Source organism: Leopardus geoffroyi, chromosome A2 (genome assembly GCF_018350155.1).
Source record: "Leopardus geoffroyi isolate Oge1 chromosome A2, O.geoffroyi_Oge1_pat1.0, whole genome shotgun sequence".
NCBI lineage: Eukaryota > Metazoa > Chordata > Mammalia > Carnivora > Felidae > Leopardus > Leopardus geoffroyi.
The window spans coordinates 4,750,561-4,777,757 of NC_059331.1; the positions used below are offsets into that span (position 1 = coordinate 4,750,561).

The window sequence follows — 27,197 nt, forward strand, 5'->3', positions numbered from 1 at the left end:
CTGAGGAACAGTGCCAGCGACTGCCAAAAGCTGGAAGAGGCAAGAAGGATCCTCTCCTAAAGTCTCTTCAGAGGGATCATGGCCCTCCTGACCCTCTGATTTCAGACTTCTAGACTTCAGAACGGGGCAGACAATAAATTCCTGTTGTTTCTTATTCACGATATAGCCCAAAGTGGAAGCAACCCAGTGTCTCTCGTTGGATGAAGGGTAAACAGGATGTGGTCCATCCATACAACGAAATAGCGTTCAGCCTTAAAAAGGAAGGACATCCCGGCACCTGTTACATCGTGGATGGACCCTGAGGACATTGTGCTCAGTGAGAAAAGCCAGTCACAAAAGGACTTCATGACCTCCCTCACAGGAGGTCCCTAGAGGAGCCCTGTCCACAGAAACAGAGAGGGGATGGTGGGAGCCAGGGGTGGGGAGTCAGTGCTTCATGGGGACGGGGTCTCAGTCTGGGGAGATGGAAAGTTCTGGAGATGGGTTGTGGGGGTGGCTGCACAACCATGTAATGTGCTTGACTGAGCTGTATACTTCGAACTGGTTAGGATGAGGGGCACCAACTCAGTCGGTGGAGCCTCTGACTCGATTTCGGCTCAGGTCATGATCTTGGGGTTTGTGAGTTCGAGCCGTGCATCCAGTTCTCCACTGACAGCACTGAGCCAGCTTGGGATTCTCTCTCTCTCTCTCTCTCTCTCTCTCAGAACAAACACATATTTTAAAAAAATGGTTAAGATGGTAAATTTTACGTGTATTTTACCACAATGAAAAAATATTTCAATCTAAAGCATTTGCCATTTTAAGGCCCCGGTTGGTGGTAATTTACAGCCCTGGGCAAACAAATACCCTTGTGTAATTAGAGTACTGGAAAAATCCAAAGTGCTCATGAACGTGGATTTCTCACTGCCCCCACTTTACAGCTATGGAAACTGAGGCTTAAAGAGGGAGTCACTTCCTGGTCTCCTGGAACTGCGTGTGACGGAGGACGGCCCATGTCCCTCCCCTGCTGGGTAGTTTGAAGCGGCCCCCCACCCACCCACCCCTTTTCAGCAAAAACCACAACGAAAGAGCTTAGACAGTGTATCCTTTTGCTCTTTCCTTGGAAATAACACACACAGGCGGGGAGGTGAGACACGGTGTAGGTGGGAAGGGGAGGTGGGGGGGTCCTCCAGCCCCCTGAAACAACACAGCTCCTCTTTCGCAGTCCTCTAATGGGGTTCCCCAAAGACTTGGGAGGAGTGAAGGGAGGGGGTCCCCAGTTATGCTAAGCTCAGAATCCAACTATAAAGTGCAAAATGTACAAGGTAGTGGGGGGTGCTGGGGGGGGGGCTTGGGTTATTTGAGGGGGAAGGAATGTCTGCTCCTCTCTGGTAGAAAAATAGATGTAGACTGAGTTTGGGGATTTGGCCTGTTCGTTTTGCAAAAGCAGATGCTGGGCTCCAGGGAAGGCTAGTCCGGGTAGACTTCCTCCTGGCTCCCAACCCTGAAGCCTGGGGAGAGGCTGGCAGTGCTAGGGTGGGTTTGGGGGGGGTCCCCTTAATGTGTCCCCAGCCTCAGACTGCCCCCTTGCCAGCCCCCAAGAAAGAGTGACTGGGGGTTATCGTTAGCCTAAAGGTGGGAAGGGGACGGAGGACATTGCAGAGCATTTCGGGGGAGCAGTTTCCCCAGGGGCCAGAGGCGTAGCCATGCTGGGTAGGTGGTGGGGGTGTCCAGCCTCTGTCTAGGGTGTGGGAGGGACCTCTCCTTCCTGTGCTGCCAGCTTTTAGATGGGTCAGGACTTTGGACAAGTCCCAAGAAGGAGGCCAGGACCTGGGCTTCCAGCAGGCTCCTTAGACCATGGGCTTTGTGTCACGGGGAGTGGGGAGGGCCCTGGGCTCTGGGATGTGTCTGGGACGGGGGCGTGTGGGGTCCAGGATGCTGTGATTGGCCTATTGGGATCTATCTAGGCTTAGAGTCTGAGCACTCAGGATCCAGTGCCTTGGGAGGATTCCAGTCGGAATCCAGGGGTTAAGGGGCTGGGATCCAGTGCTTGGAAGGGTCGGGCTCTCCTTCCTATGGGTGAGGTTTCAGCATCCAGTGCCTGTGGTGAAGGGGTTGGGGCCCAACAGCTGCAGTCGCTGGGACCCACGCGCTCTGCCGTTGGGCTCTCACATTGTGGATTTAGAAGCCAGGATCCAGCCGGTCAGGGCTTGGGAATCCGAGATCCGGTGGTTGGGGGTTGAGGGTGTAGTGGTTGAAATGTATGGAATCCAGTAGTCAAAGCAGAGGGATCCGGGACTCAGTGTCAAGGCAAAGGAATTCAGGAATCCAGTAGCTGGGGTGAGGGGATCTGGGATCCAGTGGCTGGGGCCCCGGGATCTAGGCATTGCATTGTCAGGATCCGGTGGCTGAGGCTTCTTGATATCCAGAATCCAGTGGCCGAGCTTGGAGATCCAGGGCTGGAAGCATGGGGATCTGGGATCCGCCAGCGGGTTTGGGGATCTAGGACCCGGTGCTGGATCTGGGGCCTGAGGGAGCTGGGGTCTGGGTGTTTAGATATGGCGGGATGTGCTCCTGTGGTTGGGTCACCAGGATCCATTAGTTGGGTTGTAGGGGATCCCCTGGTTAAGACATGGAGGCCCAGGACCCAGTGTGTGTGCGGGGGTGGGGAGGGGGCGGAAGCTGAGACGTGGGGAGCAGGACCCAGTGGATTAGGTGTAGGGATCCTGTGATTTGGTGCGGGGGCCCTGGGGTCCATTGGCTGGGCCACCAGTCTCCAGTGGCTGAGGTGGGGGGTGGGGGGTTTCATGATTGGGGTGGGGCAGGCTCTGGGTCCCTCACCTGGACGTGACCCCCAGGGCCTGCTTCATGTTCTCGTAGACCACATAGGAGATGCTCACAGCCGGGATAACCTTCATGAAGTTGGGGGCAATGCCCCGGTAGAGGCCCCACACGCCATCTTGGGACAGGATGTGACGGAACAGACCCAGCATGGAGAGCTGGGGGGCGCCCTCGATGGAGGCTGGGAGGGGTGGGGAGGCCAGGTAAGGCCAAAGGGCCCCTCTCACTGCCCCCTCCTACTCCCAGGACTGGGCTTTTGGCCGCTGCAGCAGGAGGGAGGGGGTTAGATTAGCAGTGGGACCTACCACTCTAGACACGGCTGTTCACCTTTCCACCCGGATCTCGAGGGCCCAAGTTGGGGGATGATTAGAAACAGAGAAGGGGTATGTGTGTGTGTGGTGGGAGAGGGCACAGGCGTTTTCCCCTTCCTGGAACTCATCTCCCTGCCTCTTCTCCCAGCTGACTCTCACTCTGCCTTCCAGCCTCCATTCCAAAGCAGGCTCTTTAGGGGAGGCCTCCTGGGTACCCCAGTCTAAGTGTGGCTCTTTCCCTTCTCCTAAGTCCATACTGAAGTGTGAAACGATTTATTCAGCATCTTGCTTCCCTTCCAGCCTGGGAGCTCTCAGAGGGTGAGAACCCAGGCTTATGCACTGATACACCCCCAGAGAAAAATCACAAAATACAAAAGCTAAAGTTCCCAAGGAAACTCCCCAAACAGATCCAGGAATGTGTGTGTGTGTGTGTGTGTGTGTGTGTGTGTGTGTGTGTGTGTGTTGGGGGGAGAAACTCCTAAAAGAAAACTACAGAGGAAAACAAAACACCCATAGCCAGCCTGGCCCCACCCCTCCTTGACCTGAGCTTCCCCCCTGCCCGTAATCCAGCCTTGCAAATTGGAGCTCAAACGAGCAGCCCTCCCCGCTAAGATTGCTAGGGCACTCTTCCAGGAACCGCTGCACCTGCTCTCCTCCTTCGGCTAAAGGGCCCCTGTTCCAGTGTCACAAATGGGTACACTGAGGCCCAGAGAAAGGTAGGGACTTTAGTGAAGGCCATCCAAGTCCAGGAAGATCCCTCCGCCTGCCCGGGACCGCAGGAGCTGGGGATGAGGGGCAGGGGCCCAAGTTGTGAGGCTCTCCCCGCCCTATCCTCCCACCCAGGCCTCACCTTGGGCCTGCATGCGGGTCCGGACCAGGGCCAGGGGGTAACTGGCTATCTGGCCACAGGTGCTGGAGACGGTGCCACAGGCCAGGAGCACGAGGATGCCTGGGTCGGCCGAGTCGTGGCTGTACTGCTGGAGCCATCGGTTCTTCAGCGTCTGGCAGGGGCAGAGAAGGGAGCGGATTGGATTGGAACTGGTAACACCGCACACCCCCTGCTGGCTGGCTTCCGCAGCCCCCCCACCTGACAGCAGCGGGTACTAGCCTAGCGGCGCCTCCTAGGTGCCCCACAGCATTGTACCTGCACCCTGCCACTCAGTCCTCACCTTCTGTGGTGTGTGGAAGGATGGCCCCTGCCCCTACTGTCCATGCCCTTGTCCCTGGAACCTGGGAACATGGTACCTCCCGTGGCAGGAGGGACTTTGCAGATGTGATTAAGTTAAGGGGGCACGATGCTAGAATATCCAGGTAGGTCCAGTGTCATCATGAGGCTCCTTACAAGAGAGCAGGGGCACCTGGGTGGCTCAGTCGGTGGAGCGTCCGACTTCGGCTCAGGTCATGATCTCACGGTTTGTGAGTTCGAGCCTCGCGTCGGGCTCTGTGCTGACAACTCATAGCCTGCTTTGGATCCTCTGTCCCTCTCCCCTGCTTGTGTTCTCTCTCTGTCTCTCTCAAAATAAATAAGTAAACTTAAAACATGTTTTTTAATAAAAAAAAAAAAAAAACACGGTCATAAGCATGCACTGTTTTAAACCACTAAGTCTGTGGTCATTTGATTCAGCAGCCATAGAAAACTAACACCCTCACCAAGGTGGACACCCCGTTCTTATCCCTTACCATTTCGACCCACATCTGTTGACTCCCAGCTGCCAGTATCCACGGTTCTGCCCGAGGACTCTCACCGGACCCGGGCAAGGCTGTGCTGAGCACCCAGGAATAGGCGGGAAGTGCTGGGGAACCAGCACCCCCAGAAGCGAGCTTCAGACAACTGACTGGGTGTATCAATACCCCAACTCCCTTGCGTCTCTGCTGGGGCGTGTTCTATGCAGGTGCCTGCAGAGCCCCCCGCCAGGATTGAGCTCCACCTGCCCGCCACGATAGCTTGCTTGCTAACAGGCTCAGTTATGTCCTCCCAAAAGATATGTTGGAGTCCTAACCCCCAGGATCTCAGATTGTGGCCTTGTTTGCAAAGAGAGTCTTTGCAGGTGTGATGGCTTGGGGTGAGGCCATCCTGGAGTAGGGTGGCCCCATAGTCAAAATGACTGATGTCCTTATAAGAAGAGACACAGAGATGGAGACGCGTAGCGGGGGGGAAGACAGCCACACGGTGACAGAGGCCGAGATCGGATGGATGGGTCTACAAGCAGAGAAGCAGCAAGGATTGCCGGCCACCACCGGAAGCTGGAAGAAGCAAGGAAATGATTTCCCTCTAAGCTTTCAGAGGGAGCATGGCCCTGCTGAGTCGAGTTGAGACTCCGCCCTCCAGAGCTGTGACGATAAATGTCTGTTGCCTCCCAGTTTGAGGTTAGGCGGCCCTAGGGAGCCAATGCTCCTTGTTTCGGTCGCCTTACCTTCCCGCCAAAGTACTTGCTCTCACATCCCTGCTTCTGGAAGACCTCAAACTAAGACAAATACCACTGTCGTCTCCACTTAATCGATGCAAAACGGAGGATCCAGGGAAGCTGCTCACCCAGAGCCACAAGAGACAGGTGGGAATCAACATTCAGAGCCACGCCTGGGTCCAGAGTGGGGCGCTCTGTCTTTAGGGGCAGCCAATCCCTTATTGGAGCCTCTGCGAGAACCTTCTTTCATACTCTGGGACTGGGATGGCTCCTCAGTTTCATTTCCTATGTCAATTCTAACCCCTTGGGAATGGCTGCCCGGAAGTGTGTTGAGAGGGCCTCGGGGCTGTGATAGATAGATTCGTGATGTCTGGCCTCGGGGCTGTGATTGATTCGTGATGTCTGGCCGTGGGGCTGTGATAGATAGATTAGTGATGTCTGGCCGGAGCATGCAGTGAGCACATTGGAAGCAACTGTTCACCATTATTGCCTTTGCAATTCTGGAGCAGCATTTGCCAAATTGGTGTTTAATGAGTGTTTTAAGAGCTGTTCTGTTGAAAAGAAGTTCTGATGACTGCATGGGCATGGCCCGCACAGGGCTAAAAAACAAAACCAAACAAACAAAAAAACCCCAAACAGTGAAATCACTGCTCTGTAGACTTGTCAGAGCCTTTAAAGGACTAATAAAGAGTTTGAAACTCCAAGAGGGCACAACGCTTCTCAAACTCCTGGGACCTCCCAGCTCCCTTTTTCTGGCGAAGAATGGATCAAATAAAGTTATGTCTCATTTCTGTACACAGCCCTCCATGGCTTTGTATTGCACTCAGGAAAAACCAGCCATGTCGTTGAGCTCTTGCTGAATCTCTGGTTCCTTCAAGCCACTCAAGACTTCCATTCCTCCCACAGGCCTGCCTCTGGACCCACACTCTCTGCCTTGTTCACACTCCCTCCCACATCACCTCTCAGAGGCGAGCCTACACCCCTCCACCCCCTGCCCACTGTTACTTTCAATTACACATCCTGTTTTATCATCTTCTGAGAACTTAGCGGGATCTGAAACTACTTGGTCGCTGGTTGGCCGACTTCCTTGTTCACTGGAGTGGGTGCCCCAGGAGCTTTCCTGGGGTGTTTCCTGGGGTGCAAAGATGGTGTTATTTAATGCTGTATCTGCATCAATCAGCACAATGCCCAGCGCTTTTGGATGTTTAGTAAGTAGTTGCTGAGTGAACCAGTGAATAAATGAATGGATGAATGAATCAACAAACAGGTGAGTGAATGAGTGACGGCCTTGTCTCCTTTGGCTGCATAGATGCTGGGTGCTGGGGACATCAGGTATGGATGGCAGGTGTGGAGTGTTGTAGGTCAGGACCAACTACATAATTCGCAAGGTCCAAAGCGTATTAAAAATATGTGAGGTCCCTTGTCCAAAGCTGATTAGGAATTTCAAGACAGCAACAGCAGAGCATTAAACCAAGGGCAGGGCCCTCTGAACATGGGGCCCTTGGCAACCGCCCTGGTCACCTGCCTGTGAGGCTGGCCTTGTCCCGAATACAAAGACTTTGGGGGATGCCTGGGGACAACTGGGGCTGTGCTACCGAGGAACCTGGTGATCCCACCAGAAGAAGGTAAAAAGCAATGAACAAGGTCTCTGGAAGAGAAAAAGCAAAAACCAAAAACTCCCTGTTCCTGCCTCTCTTGAAAAAGGTGCTGAGATGTGTAGTTTTTACGATGACAGCGGATGCCGAAACGGGCAGGCCCTGAAGAAGGCATCGGCTGGGTCCGATACGTGCTTTGGGGAGGTGGGCATCTTTCAAGCTCATCTTCACCTGCTCCCGTGAGTCTGTGAGCTACCGTGGTCCCTGAACTTCCCATGTCCCGAGACCCAGGAAGGCTGAACTGCAAAGGGAAGTGATGAGAATTCTCACACTGGTAAATGCAAGAGTCGGGAGTCTGCTGACTGAAAGGGTTCCCCAGGGCCCATGGCGCTTCTCCCTAGTTTTGGAGGTTGACGGAGTCGGCCCATGGGAAGACGGTGTCCCGTGGGCAAATCTCAGAGGGGAGAAAAAAGGAGGGAGGGGCGGGCTACCCACAGACCTCATAGACGGCCAGGTCGATGCCTGCGTAGGGGATGATGCCCAGCACGTTGGGCAGGTAGCCTCGGTAGAAGGCTCGGGGCCCCTCTCGCTCCAGGATCTGCCACGCACAGTCCAGCAGCCCCTTGTACTGGCCTGTCCGGCGCAAGGTCAGCCGCGTCTTCAGCACCTGGAGAGAACCCGGTTATCCCTGGAAAAACTGCCTCCAGACACACCACATCCGGGAACGAAGACACGTAGACATAGCTACTTCTGGAAGGATGTACCCTGGCAATACTGGAATTTAACAAACCACTTACCTTAGAATTTTCCGTCATCCCCAAATCCCTATACCTAAAAATGTTGACACCTCTCAGGGTTACATATGATGGCCACTTCTGTCTCCCAATATCTTGTTCCCTTTTCCCCTTAATAATAGAAGCTATAATTTTCAGCAAGCACAGAGCCACTAGAAATAAAGACTACATTTCTCATTTTCCCTAGATGTGTGGCCATGTGACTAAGCCCTAGCTAACGAAACAGCAGGAAAACAGGTATGTGTGACTCTCAGAAAGTATGCTTAAAGGCAGGGAGGTGTTCTTTCCTTTGTCTATTCTTCCTTCTTGACTGCAATATGGATGTGATGACTGGAGCACAAGCAGTCACTTTGGTCCATGAGGTGGGTGCTACATTCTGAAGTGCTGGAAGAAGATGGAGGGAAGGAACTTGGGACTCTAACACTTTGAACTCACCATACCTGCCCTGAACTGCTTACCTCAGACTTCATTTATGTGATTTGAGTTTTCCATGATACACTGCAATCCTGATACACTGCACAACCTGAAACCTGAAACGATTTCTCTGAAAACAGTTTCATCTAGAAATGATCCCCCTGGGAACAAACATCCTGGAAATCAGTATCCTTAGAAGAGGCGTGACTGTGAGCAGCTGGAACCCACGGCTGCTGCCTAAACAGTTATGACCAACGCCACCATCCCCAGGAGACACATCGCAGTTGCCGATGCCCACACAGACTACCCGTGAAACAGCATTGCTCTAATGAGCTACAGTCCGAATCCGGGAGAGGCAAAGCTATAATTCCAACGTCTACCACACCGCAGAGTGACATGGTTATTGCGAGCCTCCCACCCTGCCACGGGGCCTCTCCCAGGGTCCCTCCTTCTCACCTCCATGGGGTAAATGATGGTTTGGGCTGTGGCGCCAGCGAGGGAGCCGGCCACAAAGCGCTCTTGTACGTGCAGTGACTCCTGCTGCCCTCGAATGGCCCGCTTGATCTGGAGGTGGGAGAGGTGGGCAGGATCTCAGGTCCTCCTGCTGTGGGCACCACACAGGGGAGCCGATGCCCACTCCCGGGGTCCTGCGGACACCCCTCCCCACCCCCACCCCCACCCCCAGGCCAATCCCAGTAGCCCTTGCGTCTGGCTGACGTCTCTCACGCCTGCCCCCACCTGCTCATAGGCCATGAACTTGATAGCCGACTCTGGCGCGATCTTAAGCACGTTAATCCCATTCCCGCGCCACAGGGAGCGCATGCCCCCCTCTCGGATCATGTTCTTTAGGCCCCCCAGGATGTTCAGCTTGTTGGTCTTGGAGGCGTGGACCTACGTGGGGAGACAAGGTGGCTTTGCGGTCCCCTTCTGGGGGCCCCAGGCCTGGGACGGGGGAGGGGGGCTCTTTCCGGGGCCCCTCACCTGCATGAAGACCTTGAGGCGGTCCAGAGGGGCTGTGCCCGTCCGCGACACAGCACCTGCCACCGCACCCGCCACCAGCTGCTTCCACCACATGCCGCTTAGCTTCTCCTGCTCTGAAAACTCATCAGGAACAGTCAGGCACTCGCCGATGTCCAAGACCTAAGGACGCAGGGACTGGGCCGTCACGCCAGGGGGCAGGGAGATGCGACTCAGCCCTAAACGGTAACTCCCCCACGAATCCCAGGACACCCAGAGAGTCTGCCAGCGCATCGCACTTGGAGAGCCCAGGCGATCCCTCTTGGACCCCTACCAGATCCTACCAAGACATCCAGCCTGATCCCACACAGGATCCTAACACCCCTCCTGGGCACCTCCACCAGATCCCAGCAAAGGAATCTACTCAAGCATCTACACATAAAGATTCCTCCCAGAGCCAATCAGACCCCTTTGAGGGATCCCACCCAAGGATCTCCCACATAAGGATTCCACAAGATCCCTCCAGGGCCACATGAGATCCCATCAGGGACCTGCCACATAAGAAGACTAGTGGATCCCTCCCAGGGCCTCAAGAGATCCCACAGAGAATCTGTCCCCCAGGGATCACCCCTCCCCTAGAATCCACTTACAGACATCCCAACCAAGCCCCCTCATGGATCCCCAGGGTGGGAATCTCTGCATCTCCCGAGAGGATCTCCCCGGATCTCACGTGTGGATTCCCCTCCAGATGCCATCAGATCCTACTGGAAGCATCACTCAGAGACTCCCAACTAGAAGCCGGCAATCTAGAGCACTTCCTCTCCCACCTGCCAGTGGATCTCAGTGAACCCTCCAAAGAAGGTGGCTTTCTTGGGGGTCCCTTCGGCAATAGAACCATTTACTGAGGCAAACAGACACCAGTAGAAGGAGAGCTGTGGGTGGAAGCTGGGGGCTGGGTGACCCACCTGGTGAGCTCTTCCTTCCCTGTGCTCCCACCTCCCACAGCCTGCCCCCATTGCCCCAAAGTCAGGTCTGAAGGGCTCCGGACCTCCCCGCAGTGGGTCCCTAGTCCCCTGAGCACTGATCGGAGGAAGAGAGGACTGGAGTTTCTCATCCCTTGACCGTTCCCAGCAGCTCCTCCTTCTCAAGGCTCCTGACCCAGCCCCTCCATGCCCTGGGGAAACCAGAGTAAGGCCCGGCCACCAAGCTGGGAAAGCTGCCCCCACCTCACCGTCGAATGTTTCCAGAAATAGACCACATCCTCCACATTCTCCAGCGAATGCAACAGGAAGTGGTCGCGCCACTCCTGCCAGTCGATGGTCATTGTGCCGTCACGGTCCATGCTGGGGATGTGGGGCAAGGTGGGACAGAATCAATGCTGGGGCTGGAGGGGGTCGGATGGGGTTCGGTCGGTTTGGGGGTAGACTGACTCCCTGTGCACCGAGAGCTGGCCATTTTGCAAAGGGGAAAACTGAGGCTCAGAGAAGTGAAGCGAGTGGCCCAGGATTTGCCTGACTCCCAAGCCCGCCTCTCAGCCCCACCTGCCCTGGGATTGGGCCTGGGGCCTAGAGGTTCAAGGTGGCCGAGGGGTCCCGGGGACCTGAGTTACCTGTGATTCTGGAACCCCAGCTACTCACCTGTGCAGAATTTTCTCTGCTTGCTCCAGAGAGATGGAAATACCCAGAGCTCGGAAACTTTGCTGGATCTCAGACACATCAATATGACCTGGGAGGGGGCCAGAGGTAGAAAAGGGTGTGTGTGGGGGGCGGGGGGGGGGGAACCCTGGAGCCCAGGTGCAGTACAGCTCAGAATGGGATGGTCTAGCAAGACCAGAGGACCCAGGAACCCAGGGTGAGATTTGCAGCAGGGTGGGGTGGGGTGTCACTGACCCATTGGGATCAAAGAGGTAGAACTGAGAAATGTTGGGGGGCGGGTTCCTCTGTTCCATGAATGAATGAAAGAATGAATCCAGGATAACTATGGGGGTCCTTATGCCATAGGAGATTGAGAGGCAATATTAGGGATCCAGAAGGATGGGGGGTGCCTACGCCTCCTAGGGAATCCAGAAGCAATATGGGGCATCTTTGTCCCTTAGAAACATAAGGGCAATAATAGGGGTTGCATCCCAGAAGGGAAAGGAGGTAGGATGGGCCCATGGGCCCAACCACCTAGCTGGGGGGTGAGGAGAGCTCCCAAAATAGCCCGTGAGTCATCAGGGAGAAGTGGCCCTCCCCCCTCCTCCTAGCACTGCCAGTTCTAACCCCATTGGTGTCTCCAGGGCCCCTGCAGCCCATCCCTGGGCCTTACCATCCTGATTCCGGTCCAGGCTGTGGAACAGAAGCAGCAGGCGCCGTTCTCGCTCCTGCAGGTAGCGGCTAAACTCCTCCAGGTCAAGCCCACCGTGTGGGTCAGTGTCACCCTCAGGGGAAGTGCCCTGGCAGGGGGGAGGGATGAGGGAGCTCCAGATGGCCGCTCCCCATCTGCAGGGGGCACGGCAAGCTCATGGCCGGGGAACTCAGAGCCCCCCCCCAGAACCTAAAGCAGGGGAAGGCGCCCGCTCACTTCTCAGCAACATGCCCGAGCCACAGTTGAGCGGCGGGGTGGAAAGCAGTTGTCCAGTTTTCCTGGCAAACAAACTGAGGCTCTCCAAGGTCGAGTAACTTTTTCAAGGTTACGGAGCTGGGAAGTGGTAGGTAGCCTTGGGCTCTTGTCTCTGAAAGCCTGTCCTCCCAGCTGTCTCTTAAAAAAACAACAACAACCCGAAAACCTGTCCATATGGCTGTTCCGGGAGCTCCCGTTAGAGACAGCTCTGGGCAATGTGGGGTCGATCCAAGCTGAGAGCCCACCGGGCCTCTGTCCTCCCGCCTGGGAAGCGGAGGCTTGTACTGGAGGCCTCAAGATGCTGTGGAGACACTGCAGTGGCAGCTGGGGCTACAGGTGTCAGGGACACCTGCATAGGTCTGGGGGCAGGTTCCTGCTTTCCTACACCCCCAGCTAAGGGTGTTGGCGGGCAGGATCCCCGGCTGGGATAGCCTGGGGCATTAAGCCAGGCTTATTGGAATGGGCAGGTCGGGAAATGTAAACATTGAGAGGCTGGGCGGCTTGCTGGGGGTGGGGTGGGGGGCAGTGGGTGCCCAGAGGAGGGGAGGGCGGACGGGAAGGGTGTGTCTCCTGAGGCGGGAGCAGGGTAGGTCTTGGGACGGGTGGAGAGTTCAGAGGAGGGTGTGTCCAAGGCAGGGGGCAGGAAAGCGGACGGGCTCCATTCGCTGGCAGCCATCCCCCACCCGCGAAGCACCGGCGACGGGGGTGGGGACCGGGTGCTGGCAGCCGAACTGCAGGCCTGGGGCCTCCTTGGCTCGGTCTGGGGCGAACCCGTTAGGCCCAGACACGGTGGGCAGGGGTACGGGGGCAGAGACGCTCAGGCTGGGCACCGGCCCTGGAGTGCAGCCACAGGCACTCCCAGGCAGCGGCGGCGCTCCATTCAGGGGCTCGGGTTACCCGGCGCCGGCCGGGCCCGAGCGCCGCGCGCCAGGCTGGGGTCCCGCGGGGGTACCTGTTGGGTGTCGCGGTTCGGGTCGCCCCCGCCCAGCCGAGCCAGTCCCTGGCGCAACTCGTGCACGTCCACGCGGCCGTCCTTGTTACTATCCAGCTCCTCGAAGAGGCGACCCCAGCGCTGTCGCCGCTCCGCATCGCCCGGGCCCCCCCGCATGGCGCCCGGGGGGGAGGGGAGGCCCGGCAGCGGCGGCCTCAGCGGGGGCTTCGCGGCTCCCCCTCCCCCCCGGGGCCCCGCAGGGCCAGCTCCGCGGCCACGGCCACCGCAGCCTCCGCGCTGCCCGCCTGGCTCTGGCACTTGCAGGAGCCGGTGACTGCTAACCGTCGCCGCCCGCGCCGGAATTGGCGTCTCCTCCCCCGACCCGCATGGGGGGGGGGGGGGGAAGGGGGCCGGAGGCGGAGCTGCGGGTGTGGGGCGGTGTGTCGGGGATGCTCTGATATTGCACAGCCTAGGAAGCACCAGGGTTCATTCTGGGGAGAGGGGCTGGAGAGACCAATGGTCTCAATTCTGCTTTCAGAGTTCTGCCTTGCGTGCCTCAGTTTACCCTCTGCCCCAAGGGGCGAAGTAGAGAGATATCAGGGATTTGGTTTCGTAATCCCTTTCCACTTGACCTCCCTCCCCTACTAATCCTCTTTAGGCGCCAAAGTACTCGTTTTCAACCCAGACGTGCTCAAGAACCAACCCGAGGCCATCCAGCCCTCCATCTGCCCGCCCGCTCATTTCACATCCCCCACTCGGCCGCAGAAACAGAAAATCAAGAGGCGGTGCTTTCTCCCGCAAGCTTTACATCCCTCCCGCGAGCCTCCTTTCTATGTCCCACTTAGACCGGGAAACGGAAGATCAACTGGCGGCGCGGCTGCAGAGTCGGTTTCCTATTGGCCAGAACTGCTGGAGCTGCGCCCGCCCGCCCCACCTGGGCGGGGCTTCCGCGCTGACCTGGTGCTGTCTTGGGCCCCCGCGCCTTCTGGCTGGCGGGGCCGTCTTAAAGGGACCGCGGCAGGATCCGGTCGCTTGGCTGACTGCTCTCTCCAGACCAACCTGGGCCTCTCAGTATCCCAGGCTCGAGTGCCGATGGAGACCGGGAAGCCGAACGCTGGAGGCGCGGCATCAGCCTGTCGCCCTCGCTGCACCTGCCGAAAGTCCCTCCCACTACTTTTGGGCGCAGTTTCTCGAGTCACCATTAGGGGGAGGGGCGGCCAGAAACACATTGGCGAAAAATAACAATAGCTAACATTGACTCACGGCGTTGCACAAACCCAAGGCCTTTTTACTCACCTCTCGCGTCGTCCTCGCCAAAACTCTATAAGGTAGGTGGGTGGGACTGACTTTCCCACTTCACAGATGAGGAAACAGAGGTTAAACTGCTGTCCCCAGTCCACATGCCCACTACAGGGCAAAGCAGGAATTTAACTAGACCTGGAATTCTTACTCATCGCTCTATACTCTAAAAGTGATTAATTTCCCCTTAGCCGCTACTCTTCACCCTAGAGTTCCCAGGAGGTGGTGGTCTTATCATCATCGTCCTTTATCCAAAAATACAGCCATGAGGACCCATTTAGTCCTGCCCAGCCAGTGCTCAAATAGGTGCGTCCCAGACAAAGGAGCGTCTTCTTGAAGGTCCCCTCACAGATATTTTCTTCATAGGTGGTCCTTGCAGGTGCCCTTCAACATGGGGAATACAGATGTTTTCCCACAGAAATGCCCCCAACAGGTGTTTTCTCACGGAAACATCCCTAGCAGGTGGGCCTCAATACACAGAAGCCTTTGTCCCGCCGCGCCCCCCCCCCCTGCCCCGCGCGCCCCACCATCTGCTTTAATATGACTTGTCTCATGCAGATGTTCTCAGGTCTTTTTCTCACTTGATCTCAATTCTATGCAGATACTCCCTATACAGCCTATACCCTTCATTTCACAGGTATGTTTCTCAACAGAAATCCACTCAAGAATGCATCATACAGCTCCCCCCCACCCGCCCCCCCCCAAAGGCATGTTGCAGTTAAGTATACATCCATATGGGCACGTTTCCGTGTCACTGGGTCCTATAAGGTGTACTTAAACGCGGACGTGTCTCGTGCAGCTCTTTCCGATGCATTTCTACGCAGGAATTTTTCATACAAGCGTTGTTCATTTCATAGGGGAGCCAGGCAGATGCGTTTCCAAAACAAACGTACCCTAACCCAGACGGCCACGGTCAGGTGTTACAACGCAGGCGTGTTCTACACAGCCGTTTCCCACACAGGTATGCTTCCGTTCATCTATACTCCAGAGATGTGGCTCAACGCACACGTCTCCCACAGGTGTGCCCGCAACATAGGTGGGAGGTCCCTCTAACCCTAGCTCGCTTCCGCCCCTTCTTACTCCTTGCTGTTGTAGAATGGGGTTCCCGTTACAGGTGCGTCCCTGGCGCGGCCCCACCCCCGTGTGGCTCCGCCCTCCCATCTGGGCTCAGGTGCACGAGCCGGAAGTGCGCTCCTCTCCCAGGTGAGTGACTAAACTTTCCGGGTCACGTGAACGGGAGGAGCTGGAGGAGTCCGGCCGAGCTACCGACCGACGCACCGAGGGTTCGAGCCAGGTACTCGGACCGGGCACCGGAGCAAGGTCGAAGACGCCTGGGCCAGGTAGGGAGGTAGGACGCTCGCCTTGGCCTGCCGCCCCTTCCCCCCACTTTCCTCTTCCCTTTCCCCGGCCCGGGAACGCGCCGCTCCGAGTTAATCTTTAATCTCTGACCTCTGGCGGCGGGGGCGGGGCAGGACTCCGGGGTGCCCTGGGCGGGTCACCCCTCCCCTGGGCCTGCGCCCGAGTCCAGCCCCCTCCCCCACCCCACCCCCGGCCTTTCTCTTTCTCCCGCCCCAGGTGCCGGGTCGCAGGTACCCCCGGCCCGAGATGCGGTAGAAGCAGCGCGCCGGAGAAGCCCGGTTCCCGGTGCCACCAGCCCGTCGCCCGGCCCATGGCGAGCCCCGGCCTGGGGCTGCTTCTGGCGCTCGGCCTGCAGCTGCTGCCCGCCCGCTGGGGCCGGGCCTGGGGGCAAAGTAGGTACCGGCCCGGGGCGCGCACGGGGCGGGGCTTAGAAGCGCGGGTTACCTGGGACCCGGAGAGGTCAGGAACTGGGGAGCGGGCATGGGATACCTTGAGAGGCGATCAGTGCTAGGGGTTTCTTTGGGGCGATCAGTGCTAGGGGTTTCCTTGGGCTGTCGCCGTCGGTGTAGAATTCCTGAGTCCCTGAGGAAGGGGGAATTGTGATCTGGGGGACAGGAGCCTCTATACTGAGTCTCAGTATGGCTGAGGTGTGTGGGGCAGACTGGGAGCCAGGAGGAGGCCTGCCTGGAGCTCTGATCCCGGGTTCACCAGGCTGGCCAGAGGTGTGGACTCAGCCATTCAGTCCTTCTATTTCAGTTTCGAGAGCCTGGGGGGAGGTGTGAGTCAGACACTCCAGGGAAACGCAGATCCACCCAGATCCTTAAGGGCCAGGGAGGGCCGGAGAGGTGGGGGGGGGGGGGGGGGGAGGGGGGGGAGGGCAGGGTCAGGCTCCAGACACCATCCATTATAGCAGACCCCAACTCAGCACAAACTGCAAACTGCTGTAGGCTGCTTACTCGCTGCGGGGCTCTGCCGGGTTCGGGGCAACATCAACCCGGCGGGCCCTTGCAGGCAGGGCACCCACAGTCTCTACCAGAATGAAGACTCAGCAGAGTTCTAGCCGAGGGATGCCCGAGGGAGGTGCAGTTGTGCTAAGATGGGAAGGATAGATGAGGAATAATTTGTCCCTCCCCGCAGCGCCGGACCCCCCCGTAAATGACAACAGCACCATCACACCCTCTGAGCCGGGCTCCGGCTCCCATGGGGCGCTGGTGAGTTACATGTGGGAGGAGGGCAGCGGGGTGTTATTCAGGAGTCCCACATGTAGCAGGTGGAGGGACCCAGAGGTGGCGGGTGCTTGGGAGGGGGGGATCCCAAACATGGCAGGTGGGAGCCTGGGAGCCCCAGATGGGACAGATGGGACGTGGGGATCCTGGGTGGAGGAACCACACCACCAGGCTTGGGGAGGGACGGGGGGGGCTTTGGGAGCCCTGGATGTTTCTCAGGTGAGGGTGGACAGGGTCCCCTGGCTCAGGTGAGCACACCTGTCCCCCCTCCTGCAGTCTCAGGAGGCCATCACCGCCATCATTGTGGTCTTCTCCCTCCTGGCCGCCTCGCTCCTGGCCGTGGGGCTGGTGCTGCTGGTTCGAAAACTTCGGGAGAAGCGGCAGACACAGGGTACCTACCGGCCCAGCAGCGAGGAGCAGGTGGGTGCCCGCGTGCCGCCGCCCCCCAACCTCAAGCTGCCGCCCGAGGAGCGGCTCATCTGAATGCCGGGGCCTCGTTGCCGCCTCCACCGCTGCCCAGGACTGCCCGGCGCTCGCTCACACACAGCAGCCGCCACCGAGAAAACAGCCTCTGATGGTTCAGGAGGACTTGGGGGGCCACGGGGCACCTGCCTGGTGGGCTCGGTGAAGCATGCCACCTTTGCTTGACTGCCTGCAACTGGGGGGTGCCGGGGCTGGGGGCCCGCCTCCCCGCTTACTGCACCGTCTTCGCTCGGCTGTCTGGCCCGCTGCCACACAGGCCCAACAAATCCCCTCTCCTTTCCTTCCAGTTCTCCCACGCAGCCGAGGCCCGGGCTCCCCAGGACTCCAAGGAGACAGTGCGGGGCTGCCTGCCCATCTAGGTCCCTTTTCCATCTCTCTCTCTCTCTCTCTCTCTCTCTCTCTCTCTCTCTCTCTCTCTCGCTGTGTGACCTTGGGGGAAGGCAGAGCCCTCTGTGGGCAATCAAACCTACCTAGTGCTTAAGAATAGAAGGGAGGAAGGTGCTTCAAAGACTCTGCCCCTGAGGGGAAGGGAGGGTGGTGCTGCTTACATTTTATATATATATACATATATACATAAATCCCATAGTGAGATATAATAAAACCTTTTTTTTTTTTTTTAAGCCGGTGGGGCAGGAGTCAGTCTAGATGGAGAGGACAAACTCAGGGCTCATAGGCTGTTGAGAGATGAATTGTAAGGGTGCAAGAATCCAGGGGGGCTTCCTGGAAGGGAGGGCCTTCCTGCTGCACCTGGGAGCCAGCTGGAGGAGGAGGAGGAAGGTGGCGGATGGGGTACGTTTCTGAGCACAGAGAGGGCCCCCAGATAAACTCACCAGGAAAACCAGCTTTGGGCTCATGTGGCTTTATTGAAGGACCAGGGTCTCCTCTGGGACCCTGATTCTTAACCTTCAAAACACTTTTTAAGCTCAGCGACTCTGGGCCGGCTCCTAGCCTGGGACTCCTGCCAGTCACTGTCAGGTGCAGCAGGGGGTCTGAGGGCTCCTGGCCCCTTGGGGCACTGGAAATGAGCGTGTTCTGCCAGCATGACCTCAGATGGCTGGGGCCTGGGGTTCTCTGGGGAACCAGGATCTGAGGAAGAATCAAGGGGCTCAAGGGGTTGGGATGTCCCGGTAATATCCAAGTTGGGCTTTGTGGGGACCAGAAGTTGGGGGCTCTCTGGAGGGCTGGACTGGGTGGGTGCTGTGGACAGCTGAGAGCGGGGGCTCTCCTGGGCTCTGGGGTCTTCAGCTGCCTTGCGGGGAGGGGAGAGATGTAGGATGAGAAGATTGGACTCGGGGTCCCCTCGGCTGCTGGGGTCTGCAGAAGCTGGTGAAGGCAGCGACGGAAGGATGGTTTCTTGGCTGGCCTCCAAGGCTGGCTGGGAAATAGGGTCCTTTGAGGAGGTCGCGGCATCTGAAGACTGGAGGGTTTGCTGAGATGGCAGGTCAGCAGGCAGGGACAGGGGCTGGGGCTCTGGAAGTTTCTCATCTTCTGGTTGCCATCTTGGTCTTTCTGCTACGTCAGGCTGGGTGGGGGAAGGGAAACGGGCAAGTTGCTGGCCTTTAGATGCTGGAGAAGGCTGACAAGTCTGATGGACTTTGGGCAGGGGGGTTGGACGGGGGCTGGGGCTCTCACCAAGCTGAAGCAGCTGTCTGTGTCCTCTCTGTGACAGCAGTCCAAGCTCTGGCTGGGCCGCAGGCTACCTGTCCTGCTGGCTCCCAGGCTCAGACTGTCCAGAATCTCGCCCAGCAAATCCAGTTCTTCTCCAGACCCCAGGAAGCTGCTGTCCAGAGCTTCCTCTGCCCATGGGTCCTGGGCCTCCTCAGGGCTCAGAGCAGGTGTCCTGGGTACGGATGGGCAGCCCCAGATGTCTGCCCAAGACCCCTAGTCCTAATGGGACTGCTCTGGAGGTTCTGGAGTTTAGGGACCTGGCCTCCCTGCCCCCTCCCCCTGCCTTTGAGTCTCACCCTTGCTCCAGGGACTCGGAAGGTCTCTCTTCTAGTCGCCGTCTCCTGCTGGGGCGAAGGGGCCGGTTCTGCGAAGGACAGATTTGGAGGGTGGGGCCTCAGGAACCACAGGTTTCTGGAGGAGGGTGTGTGGTAAGTGGGCACCGAACGCTGGGGTAGGTGAGCATGTGAGGAAGAAGTCTGCGTGTGGACAGAACGGGAGAAGGACAAGGTGGCGTTAGTGTCGCAGGGTGCTGGGGGAGACGCACTTACCTTTCCAAAGTGCTGGGTGATAGGCAGGCGCTGTTGCAGGCGATCTGAGCGGCTGGTGAGGGACGGGGCTCTCAGGGAGCCCCCCCTTTGCCGGCTAGAGTCCCCATCCTAGGAAGAGGGTGGGTGAGCCGGGTGGGTGAGCCCTTCTCCGCTGCCCCGGCCGTCGGCCACCGGCCTTACCTTGTACATCAGGAGGCTGTGCACACCCTTCAAGCCGCTCTTGGCCTACGGGAGGAGCCACAAAGAGAATTAGACTCCGCAGTGCTTTGAACCTGGGCAGTCAAGAGCTCGGCTCTCCGTCCCCTAGGATCACTGTCCTGCCATCTGTTCACGTTCGTGCTACATGGACCGCCTGAGAAGTCAACACAGACTCACCCCTTGCCTAATAGAAAAGAATTCCTAGAGGACATAACCACCAAACGAAACGGAGAGTGGCAAACACAGAACACTGTAAGTGGTGTCAGCATTCAAAAGACAAGCAACAGATGAGACCCAAGGGACAATTTGGTGCGGCAGAGGTTGGCCACAGGAAACTTCGGGGCTCGGGAGAAAAAGAAACACAAGGGCAGAGGCTGGGACCGTAGTGTCTGAGGACAAAAGATGTTCGCCAATGAATCTTGGTCGTCAGTTTTAAGTGGGGAAGAAATGATCCTGGCAGAAATGAGCAGGTAACTGGAAAATAAAAGCGCGAAGACTTATTTAACCGCCGGCTTGCTTCTGATAAAAAGACATGTTTGCACTTTACAGGTGAGGTTAAAATGTCCCCCACGAGGGGTTGACATGTGCCTTGTCCCCTGGTCTTCGTGACCCCCGGTCGGTGGCCTGTGTCGTGTAGCCTCACCGAACGGTACATGTTTTTGACAGCTGGTTGAGTCTTGGCCTTGACCGAATGCAGGAGAGCACCACCACCTTTCTGGGGAGACAGAATGGCAAGGGAGAGAGACTTGGGCCTCTGGGGTGACCTTGTCACCCCAGCTGTGTGAGGCTGGACGAGCCCCTCTCCCTAGCTGAGTCTCCATTTCTTCTGTCTATAAATGAGCATAACGGTGACCCTCCCTGGGGACTGTTACGGGGCTAAGTTAATCCCATAATAAACACTAAGAGTGCGGTGTTCTACCTTTAGGTTGTCTGCCCAGAGCTGGTAGGAGTAAAGAGCGCCTGCAGTGAGGAGAGGGGTGGTCACGGCTGGCTGGCTGGCTGGCTGGCTCAGGCGGGGGGTGCTGGTGGGGCGGGGCTCCGGGCTAGACACAGGGCTCACCTGAGGAGGCCCCATTGCAGGTGATCTCCTGCTCAAAGAGATCTGAGAAGCCCTCTCCTGTGTTCAGCTTCTCCAGTCGGCCTTCGATGAACTGGGGGTGGGGGAAGGGTCAGAAAAGGGCTGCCTCCGCCACTTTTGAATTGGAGGACCCAGGATTCTGCTGGCCCTGCATCCCTGGCCTCCGTGCCATCCCTGGCCCCTCCAAGGGACTCCCCTGCGGGACCCAGGAGTCTGGAGGCGCCTCAGGAAGCCAGGAAACCTCCCCCCACCCCGCACCAAGTCAGGACCAGTCCGGGACCAGACCCCGCCCCTCATAGGGATCCGGAAGTGGGACTCTGACACTCCAGACAGGCCTCCCTCCAAGTCGACCCCACCTTCAGGGACCCGAGAACCCATCCCTACACTGATGGACCCTGGAGTCCAGCCCACCTCCCAAGAACCCCAGAAATCCGGCCCCGCTTCTCCTCCACGTCCCGATAACCCAGGAGTCCCCGCCCACCTCCTCTCCGGCAAGGGGAGGGCGCACTCAGGACACGCCTCCTTCAGAGCCCCGCACGTACACCCACCCACCCCTGACCCTGGATGCTCCATCCTCAGGGACCCAGGAATTTAGTCCCACCCCAATCTCCCCAGGAACCTGGGAGTAGATCTCATCCCTCGGGAGCCCAGGAGTCAGGGGCTCCCATCTTTAGCGACACAGTTCAGTCATGCCTCCCCCACCCGGGGACCCTGAGGGCGGGACCCCCCGCTGGACCGACTCTAGTCTCGCCCATGGAACCCAGGCATCCGCCCCTCGGGGTCCGGCTCGCTCCCAGGGACCCAGGGTTGTCCTCCCCAGCCCCTACTTAGCCCCGCCCCCGGCCCCAGCCCCGCCCTCAGGGTTCTGGCGCACCTGTTTGAACAGCTGCAGGTGCACAGCCCTCCGATGGAAGGCCTGCAGGGGCGCCCCCGGCTTCTGGGCCAAGAAGGCCTCTTCACTGAAGGTCACAGGCTGACCCTAGAAAAAAAAAAAGACCCGTGACCTGATCTTCCCGTGGCTCTCCTGGACCCCAACTGTCTCCCTTATTGGCTCACATATCTATGTAGCAAGGTTGAGCGCCTACTGTGTGCCTGATCTTGCGCAGGGTCTCGTGGGCCGCAGGGAGGTGGGAGCCTTTGAGGAGAAGGAGGGTGGGACCTGACTCAGGTGCTCACCATGGGGGGGGACAGACAGTAGGGGGCGAGGGTGGGAGCCCCTTGAGAGAGAACTCGAGGGAGATGAAAGTCCTAATCCAGGCGAGCAGTCACGGGGGCCAGAGCAGGGTGGAGACAGAGGAGGGGAGATTTGGGATGTGTTGTAAAGGCAGAGCCAACAGGAATGTCAGATGCTCACACGATAGACCCCCCCCCCCATTTTTAGAATAGTTGTGAAAACGGGGGTGGGGAAGTTTGAGAGTCAGCAGATCCTGAAGTCCTGGCTTCAACACTTACCTGCTGTGGGACTTCTCCAAGCCTTGGTTTCCTCATAAGTAAAATGGGACCATAATGGTATCTAGCTTACCACACTGTTGTGAGCATTAAGTGAGATCATAGTAACAGAAAAACCTAGCATTTATTGGGTGCTCACGGTGTGCTAGGCACTACCCAAACATTTTGCATATGTGCATTCACTGACTCACGGGACCCTTTTGTGAGGGTGCTAGTGGGATCCCATTTTACAGATGGGCAAACAGAGGCACAGAGTAAGCGCTCCATAAAGGCTAGGCATTTATTATTATTATTATTATTAATCCTTCAGGGACCCACGAGGCCTCTCCCTCGGCCTACCCGCTGCTCACCGGGCTGCAGACGAGCGCATCGCGGTATCCCCCGAAGAGCAGGGCCTGGGCTTTGAGGAAGAGACGGGACACCCCTTCCCCGGGCGCCAGGGCAACCTTCCTTAGCCGCAGCCTCAGCAGGGACACCTGGAGGACAAGGGGGCAGCTGTGAGCCGGCGGGTGTGGGGCCTCCCCTCCACCACGCGGGGAGGGTGGGGGAGCAGAGAAGGGGGTAACACTGACCACGTCTGGGGGCAACGCTTGCACGTCGTCGAAGGGCGTCTCTAAGGTATTGGAGTCCACGTTCATCATCACGACTTCCTCCAGGGCTTTCTCCCGCACTCTCTGCATTGGGGAGTGAGGGTGGGGAAGGCCGCTCAGGGCCCGAGGATCTCTGGCGGGGGCAGTTATTTGGGGGTCAAAAAGAGGGGAATCCCGCAGGCCGCTGCGGTCCAGGTCCGCTCTCACTCACCTCGGCGAGACTGGAGTGCACTCCGATGAGGTAGGGCATGGGCGCACTGCAGACGACCGAGGGGACAGGGTCATGCAGGCGCCGCCCAGGGGTCCCCAGGACCCCAGGCCTCTTCCCCAAGCCCGGCCCCCGCCCCTCACCAGCAGTAGTCCAGCAGATGCGGCGGCAGCGTGGGGATCAGCACGTGCTCCCAGTGCATGGGGTACAGGAGGGCGCAGGACGCGTGGACGCACGAAGTCAGCTGGGGACAGGTGGGGGGCCGTGGAGTCAGGGCCTGGACCCCCAGCTTCAAGGAACCTCTTCGGGACGGTGGCTCTCCCGGCTCCATTCCCCACGTCCCCAGTCTCCTGTCCCTCTCTCCCCCTCCTCGCCCCTTGCCCACCCCCTACTGCGTGAGAGGTGAAAACTCAAATCCCTTTAGGAATCCTGGGACGGCCAAGAATTCGGCAAATTACAGGGCTTGGAGCAGGTGGAGCCAGGACTCAGCGGGTCTCAGGCGCTCCCCTTAGGGGGCGGGGCTAATATACAACCCTCGGGGAGCTCTCTCCGCACTGGTAGAACAGCCCACTAACTCCACCCACAAAGAGGCGGGGCTAGAATTCAGCTTCCTTAGTCCCGCCCCTAGGGGAGGAGCCGGCGTTCCTCACCGCCCCCCTTCCCCCACCCGGGTCCTCCTCCTAGAGACCCAACTACAATTTAGAGCTCCCCCCCACCTCCCCGACTGCACCCTCCAGAGGGGCGGAGCCAGCCTTGTTCTGGCCCATAGTGGGTGGGGTCTGGACCAAGCGCTCCCAAAGAGGGGGCGCTACAGCTCAGCCCACGCCGATTCCCCCCGCTAAGGGCGGAGCCAGGATTCCCCTCCATCCTGAGGCTCAGAGGGGCAGAGCCAGGCCTTCGCCTCAGGTCTCGTCCAGAGGAATTAGACTGGGAATCCGTCCCGTGGTCACGGCCCCAGGGGCGAAGCCCCACCCCCGGCCCGGCTGGCCCCGCCTCACGGTGCTCAGCTTGCTGGCGGTGAGAAGGACCCTTCTCTCCGCCAGGAGCGCGGCGAACAGCCCCACGATGTTCTCGTCTGTCACCGCCACCACCAGCTCCGTTAGGTTCCTCTGAGGATCAGAGAGAAGCGCTGGTCGCGAGGGACCACAAGATGTGACAGCCCCCTCCGGGTTTCGGGACCTCTCCCCGCCCCCAGAACTCCCTCCCAGGTGTCCACTCACGTTCTCAGGAATGGATGGCAGGCGGCCAGAGTCGGGGGCTACGAAGCAGGAGAGCTGGTGGGGGGGGGGGGATGAGCGGGGGCACCGATCAGTCAGGGGTTGGCCTTGCCTGGGGGCCCAGCCCAACGGGGTCCCCAGTTCTGCTCACCGGCCTGCTGTTCCCAGGGGCAGGGGGCGGGATGCTTTGTGCACTGGAGATTGTCACTCCGCTGCCCTGGGAGAGAGGTGTAACTGCGTGGTCCTCGGGGCTGGGGTACAGCCTCCCCACCCACCTAAGGTCGGACGCCCAGGGATTGGGGGCTACTCACCAGCTCCACGGAGGCCTGGGTCCCAGGCAGGGGCTGCTGCAGCAGATTTAGAAGAAGTTCCTCGACCTCAGAGACCTGGGTGGAGGTGGAGTGTCTGAGCTGGGGGTGGGGGGGTGGGGGGTGGGGGGGGGGTTGAGGATTGGCTGGGGCTAGGTGGTCTGGGAGGAGCTGAGGGGCTCAGGTCAGGCCTGGGAATTCTGAGCCTGGTGGAGGGCTTGGGAGGGTAGAGGCTGGGACTCCCACGGGAAGAAGAGGGAGGCTGGTCTCACTTGGTCCTGGGCCAGGAGGTCGCCCACTGTGTTCAGTAGCTTGTAAAACACCTCGAACCAAGGCAGATGGCTGTGGAGAGGGCGCATACGTTCCACGAAGTGCCCCCAGGCCAAGGCCCTTCCCACCCGCCCCCCCCACCAGAGCCCCAAATCTCACACCTGAGGATGCACAGGCAACTGTGGGCACCAGCCCGTAGGTGGCAGAAACCAAATCTGCGGGTGCCGCTCAGGTCGGTGAGGGCAAAGGTGAAATGTTGTACAGCTGGGCTGGGGGGCTCCCTGGAGGTGGGAAGGGCTCTCAGAGACCCAAGGGTCCCAGGTCCCTGAACCACGCCCCCACCCCAGCACCAACAACACTCCTACTGCTGTGTCCACCAGTCTGGGGCTCTGGGTGTATAGATCCTTAGTTACCAGGGTCCCTGAGTCCCTGGGTCCCCGGGGTGTTTGTGGGGGTCCCTGAGAAGTCTGAGTCCTTGGGTTCCTGCAAGTCGGCTTCCTTCCATACCTTTCCACATCAAAAGGGAAGCAGAATTTAGGCACCATCTGCATAGCTTCCTGGGGATGGAGAGAGGGCACACTGCTTGGCCATTCGGGTTAGGCCCCACCCACCCCTGGCCAAGACAATCTCTTCCCCTGGGGGGACTGGCCCTGGGCCCAGGGGAGCCAAGAACCAGCCAGCATACCTGGTCCCTGAAGTCTGGGGGAAACTGTCGCAGGATGGGGGGATCTGTGGGAGAGCGGGCTTCTAAGTTCAGGGCCCCAGACTTGCCCTCCACGTCCCCACCCCCACCTGATGCCCCCAACTCACCTTCTTGCAGGGAGGCAGGGCGGGCTGCTTCGAAGAACCAATCAAACACGGCAGGTGGACCCCCTCTGTGGGGGCAGGAATGGGCTTTAGTGGGTCCAGGGGCTTCCTTCTGTGTCTGTGGTTGTGTCTGCAACTCTGTACCTGTGTGTGTGACCTCAATGGTTTGTGACAGTGAGTAGGTTGTGGGATGCTGTGCGAACAACAGTATTGATGGTGTGTGTGTGACGGAGAAGTGTGAAGCACCGAGTGTGACTTGTGTGCATGTGTGGCCATGACGTGTGTGAGCCTGTGACTTGTGTTTATGGGCTGTGTGACTTGGGTGAGCACACGGGTGTGTGTGCGCCTGACTTGGGTGAACATGCAGGGGTGTGTGTGTTTGTGATTCTCTCCTGTGTTTTCCTGGAAGGATGAGACTGACCAGTGTCGGTGTCCGGTCGATGAGTGTGTGTGCCCCAGCCAGCGTGGGGACAAATAGCATCCGCAACGTCTTGCATGGCTGTGAGCGTGGCTGGGTAAATGTGTGAGCATCTCTGTGGTCTGGAGACCAAGAGACCCTGCCCGTGCGTCTCTGGCTGGGAGACTTCATGGCGGCCCAAGGGCTGACCCCAAATTTGTCATCAGAGGAAGGAGGGCAGCATGCCCTTGTGCCCCTGGGGGCCCCGCACTCTTTACTGCCTTCGCTTGCCCCCCCACCCCCCACCCCACAGAGGATGCTGGGTCCTGGGCTCAGGGACAGGGACAGGGAGACCAGAAGGGAGACAGCAGGGATGGGGAGCGATTATAGACACACAGAGCCCCCGACGCGGGAACCCCCCCAGCACTTCACTGTCATGCTGACATGGTCCCACATGAGCACCCGGGCACATGGACCCCACACAGTCTTCCCTCACGCCCAACCCCCGCTCCCTGCTGACCCCCGGAAGCCACGTTCCTCATCACGCTCATGCACCAAGAGGTGCCTGCTCAGAGTTGCAAACTTGGTCACCCGGAGCCAGAAGGAGAAAGAAAGAGAGGGAAGAGGGGCTGAGAGACATGCCCCAGTCCCAGCCACCTGCCCCTGTGGCTCACAACCCCTCCCGGGCCTGCCCCAGCCCGGCTCCCGTTGGCCCCAGCCCGGGGCCTGCTCTGGGAATCTTGGTCCAGAGAGTGGGGGAGGGTGTAGCTCTTACTCAGCTCTGGATCCCATGGTCCCTGCAGGGCCGCCGGTGGGGCCCTTGCCCTAGGGGTCCTGGGGGGCCTGTGCTTGCGTAGGGCTGGGCCCTGAGCCGGCTCAGCTTCCTGTGTGGCCGGGAGAGGAAGTTTAACGGGTGACGTCCCAGGAGGGAGGCCCCCGCCCCCACCCACTGTGAGAGACCCAGGCATCCTGTCTCCTAGCCCTCCCAGGGATGGGTGGGCATGGGTGGTGGGCTCGGAGGCCAGACCCCCAGCACTGTCCTGGCAGGCCAAGGCACCTCTGACCCCTGACATCATACCCAGGCCTCCCTCTGTCTGTGGCAGCCAAAGATTCACAATTTGCCTGAAATGCTTCCTCTTCGCTCAACTCTACTTTCCTTTGGTCTTTCTGCATCAGCCATTCCCTTTAGGACCACCAGAGGGAGCTAGGCTGGAGAGTGAACGTAGGGGAGTCAGGGAGGTGGAGAGACAGCACTCAGAACACA

The 27,197-nt window shown here is 58.8% G+C and overlaps 3 protein-coding genes across 10 annotated transcripts; 1 reads left to right on the forward strand and 2 right to left on the reverse strand.

Annotated features, from left to right (window-relative positions):
• Positions 1-1,067: 1,067 nt before the first annotated feature.
• Positions 1,068-13,188, reverse strand: SLC25A23 (solute carrier family 25 member 23). Of its 3 annotated transcripts, none has more exons than XM_045491736.1 (11): positions 12,850-13,185; positions 11,604-11,730; positions 10,934-11,021; positions 10,528-10,639; positions 9,321-9,479; positions 9,078-9,230; positions 8,796-8,903; positions 7,631-7,798; positions 3,982-4,132; positions 2,821-3,001; positions 1,068-2,523 (listed from the first exon to the last, which is right to left on the reverse strand). In XM_045491736.1, exons 1-11 carry the CDS (start codon positions 13,003-13,005, stop codon positions 2,148-2,150), a joined length of 1,779 nt encoding a protein of 592 aa, XP_045347692.1. In that variant the 5' UTR covers positions 13,006-13,185; the 3' UTR covers positions 1,068-2,147. The 3 variants fall into 3 exon arrangements, with proteins under 3 accessions (XP_045347692.1, XP_045347694.1, XP_045347695.1); XM_045491738.1 differs by having other exon boundaries at positions 1,068-2,454; positions 12,850-13,184; XM_045491739.1 differs by having other exon boundaries at positions 2,406-2,553; positions 12,850-13,188.
• Positions 13,189-13,470: 282 nt separating this feature from the next.
• Positions 13,471-18,245, forward strand: CRB3 (crumbs cell polarity complex component 3). 4 transcript variants are annotated; one of them, XM_045491742.1, is made up of 7 exons: positions 13,471-14,156; positions 14,985-15,088; positions 15,331-15,475; positions 15,703-15,878; positions 16,624-16,697; positions 16,989-17,132; positions 17,483-18,245. In XM_045491742.1, the coding sequence occupies exons 4-7, from the start codon at positions 15,797-15,799 to the stop codon at positions 17,552-17,554; spliced, it is 372 nt and encodes a 123-aa protein (XP_045347698.1). In that variant the 5' UTR covers positions 13,471-14,156; positions 14,985-15,088; positions 15,331-15,475; positions 15,703-15,796; the 3' UTR covers positions 17,555-18,245. The 4 variants fall into 4 exon arrangements, 3 of the variants coding, with proteins under 3 accessions (XP_045347698.1, XP_045347697.1, XP_045347699.1); XM_045491741.1 differs by having other exon boundaries at positions 15,331-15,467; XR_006715644.1 differs by having other exon boundaries at positions 13,475-14,156; positions 15,331-15,467; positions 16,989-17,289.
• DENND1C (DENN domain containing 1C) lies at positions 18,039-27,067 on the reverse strand. Of its 3 annotated transcripts, XM_045491732.1 has the most exons (24): positions 27,049-27,067; positions 26,709-26,817; positions 25,540-25,604; positions 25,415-25,458; positions 25,237-25,286; positions 24,891-25,010; positions 24,732-24,801; positions 24,463-24,537; positions 24,303-24,368; positions 24,155-24,208; positions 23,933-24,043; positions 23,078-23,178; positions 22,938-22,983; positions 22,709-22,810; positions 22,487-22,612; positions 21,562-21,666; positions 20,670-20,760; positions 20,529-20,569; positions 20,253-20,324; positions 19,592-19,636; positions 19,412-19,519; positions 19,160-19,227; positions 18,828-19,035; positions 18,039-18,717 (listed from the first exon to the last, which is right to left on the reverse strand). In XM_045491732.1, the coding sequence occupies exons 2-24, from the start codon at positions 26,723-26,725 to the stop codon at positions 18,094-18,096; spliced, it is 2,409 nt and encodes an 802-aa protein (XP_045347688.1). In that variant the 5' UTR covers positions 26,726-26,817; positions 27,049-27,067; the 3' UTR covers positions 18,039-18,093. The 3 variants fall into 3 exon arrangements, with proteins under 3 accessions (XP_045347688.1, XP_045347687.1, XP_045347689.1); XM_045491731.1 differs by lacking the exon at positions 26,709-26,817 and having other exon boundaries at positions 27,049-27,064; XM_045491733.1 differs by lacking the exons at positions 26,709-26,817; positions 27,049-27,067 and having other exon boundaries at positions 25,237-25,308; positions 25,540-25,620.
• Between the last annotated feature and the right edge of the window lie 130 nt (positions 27,068-27,197).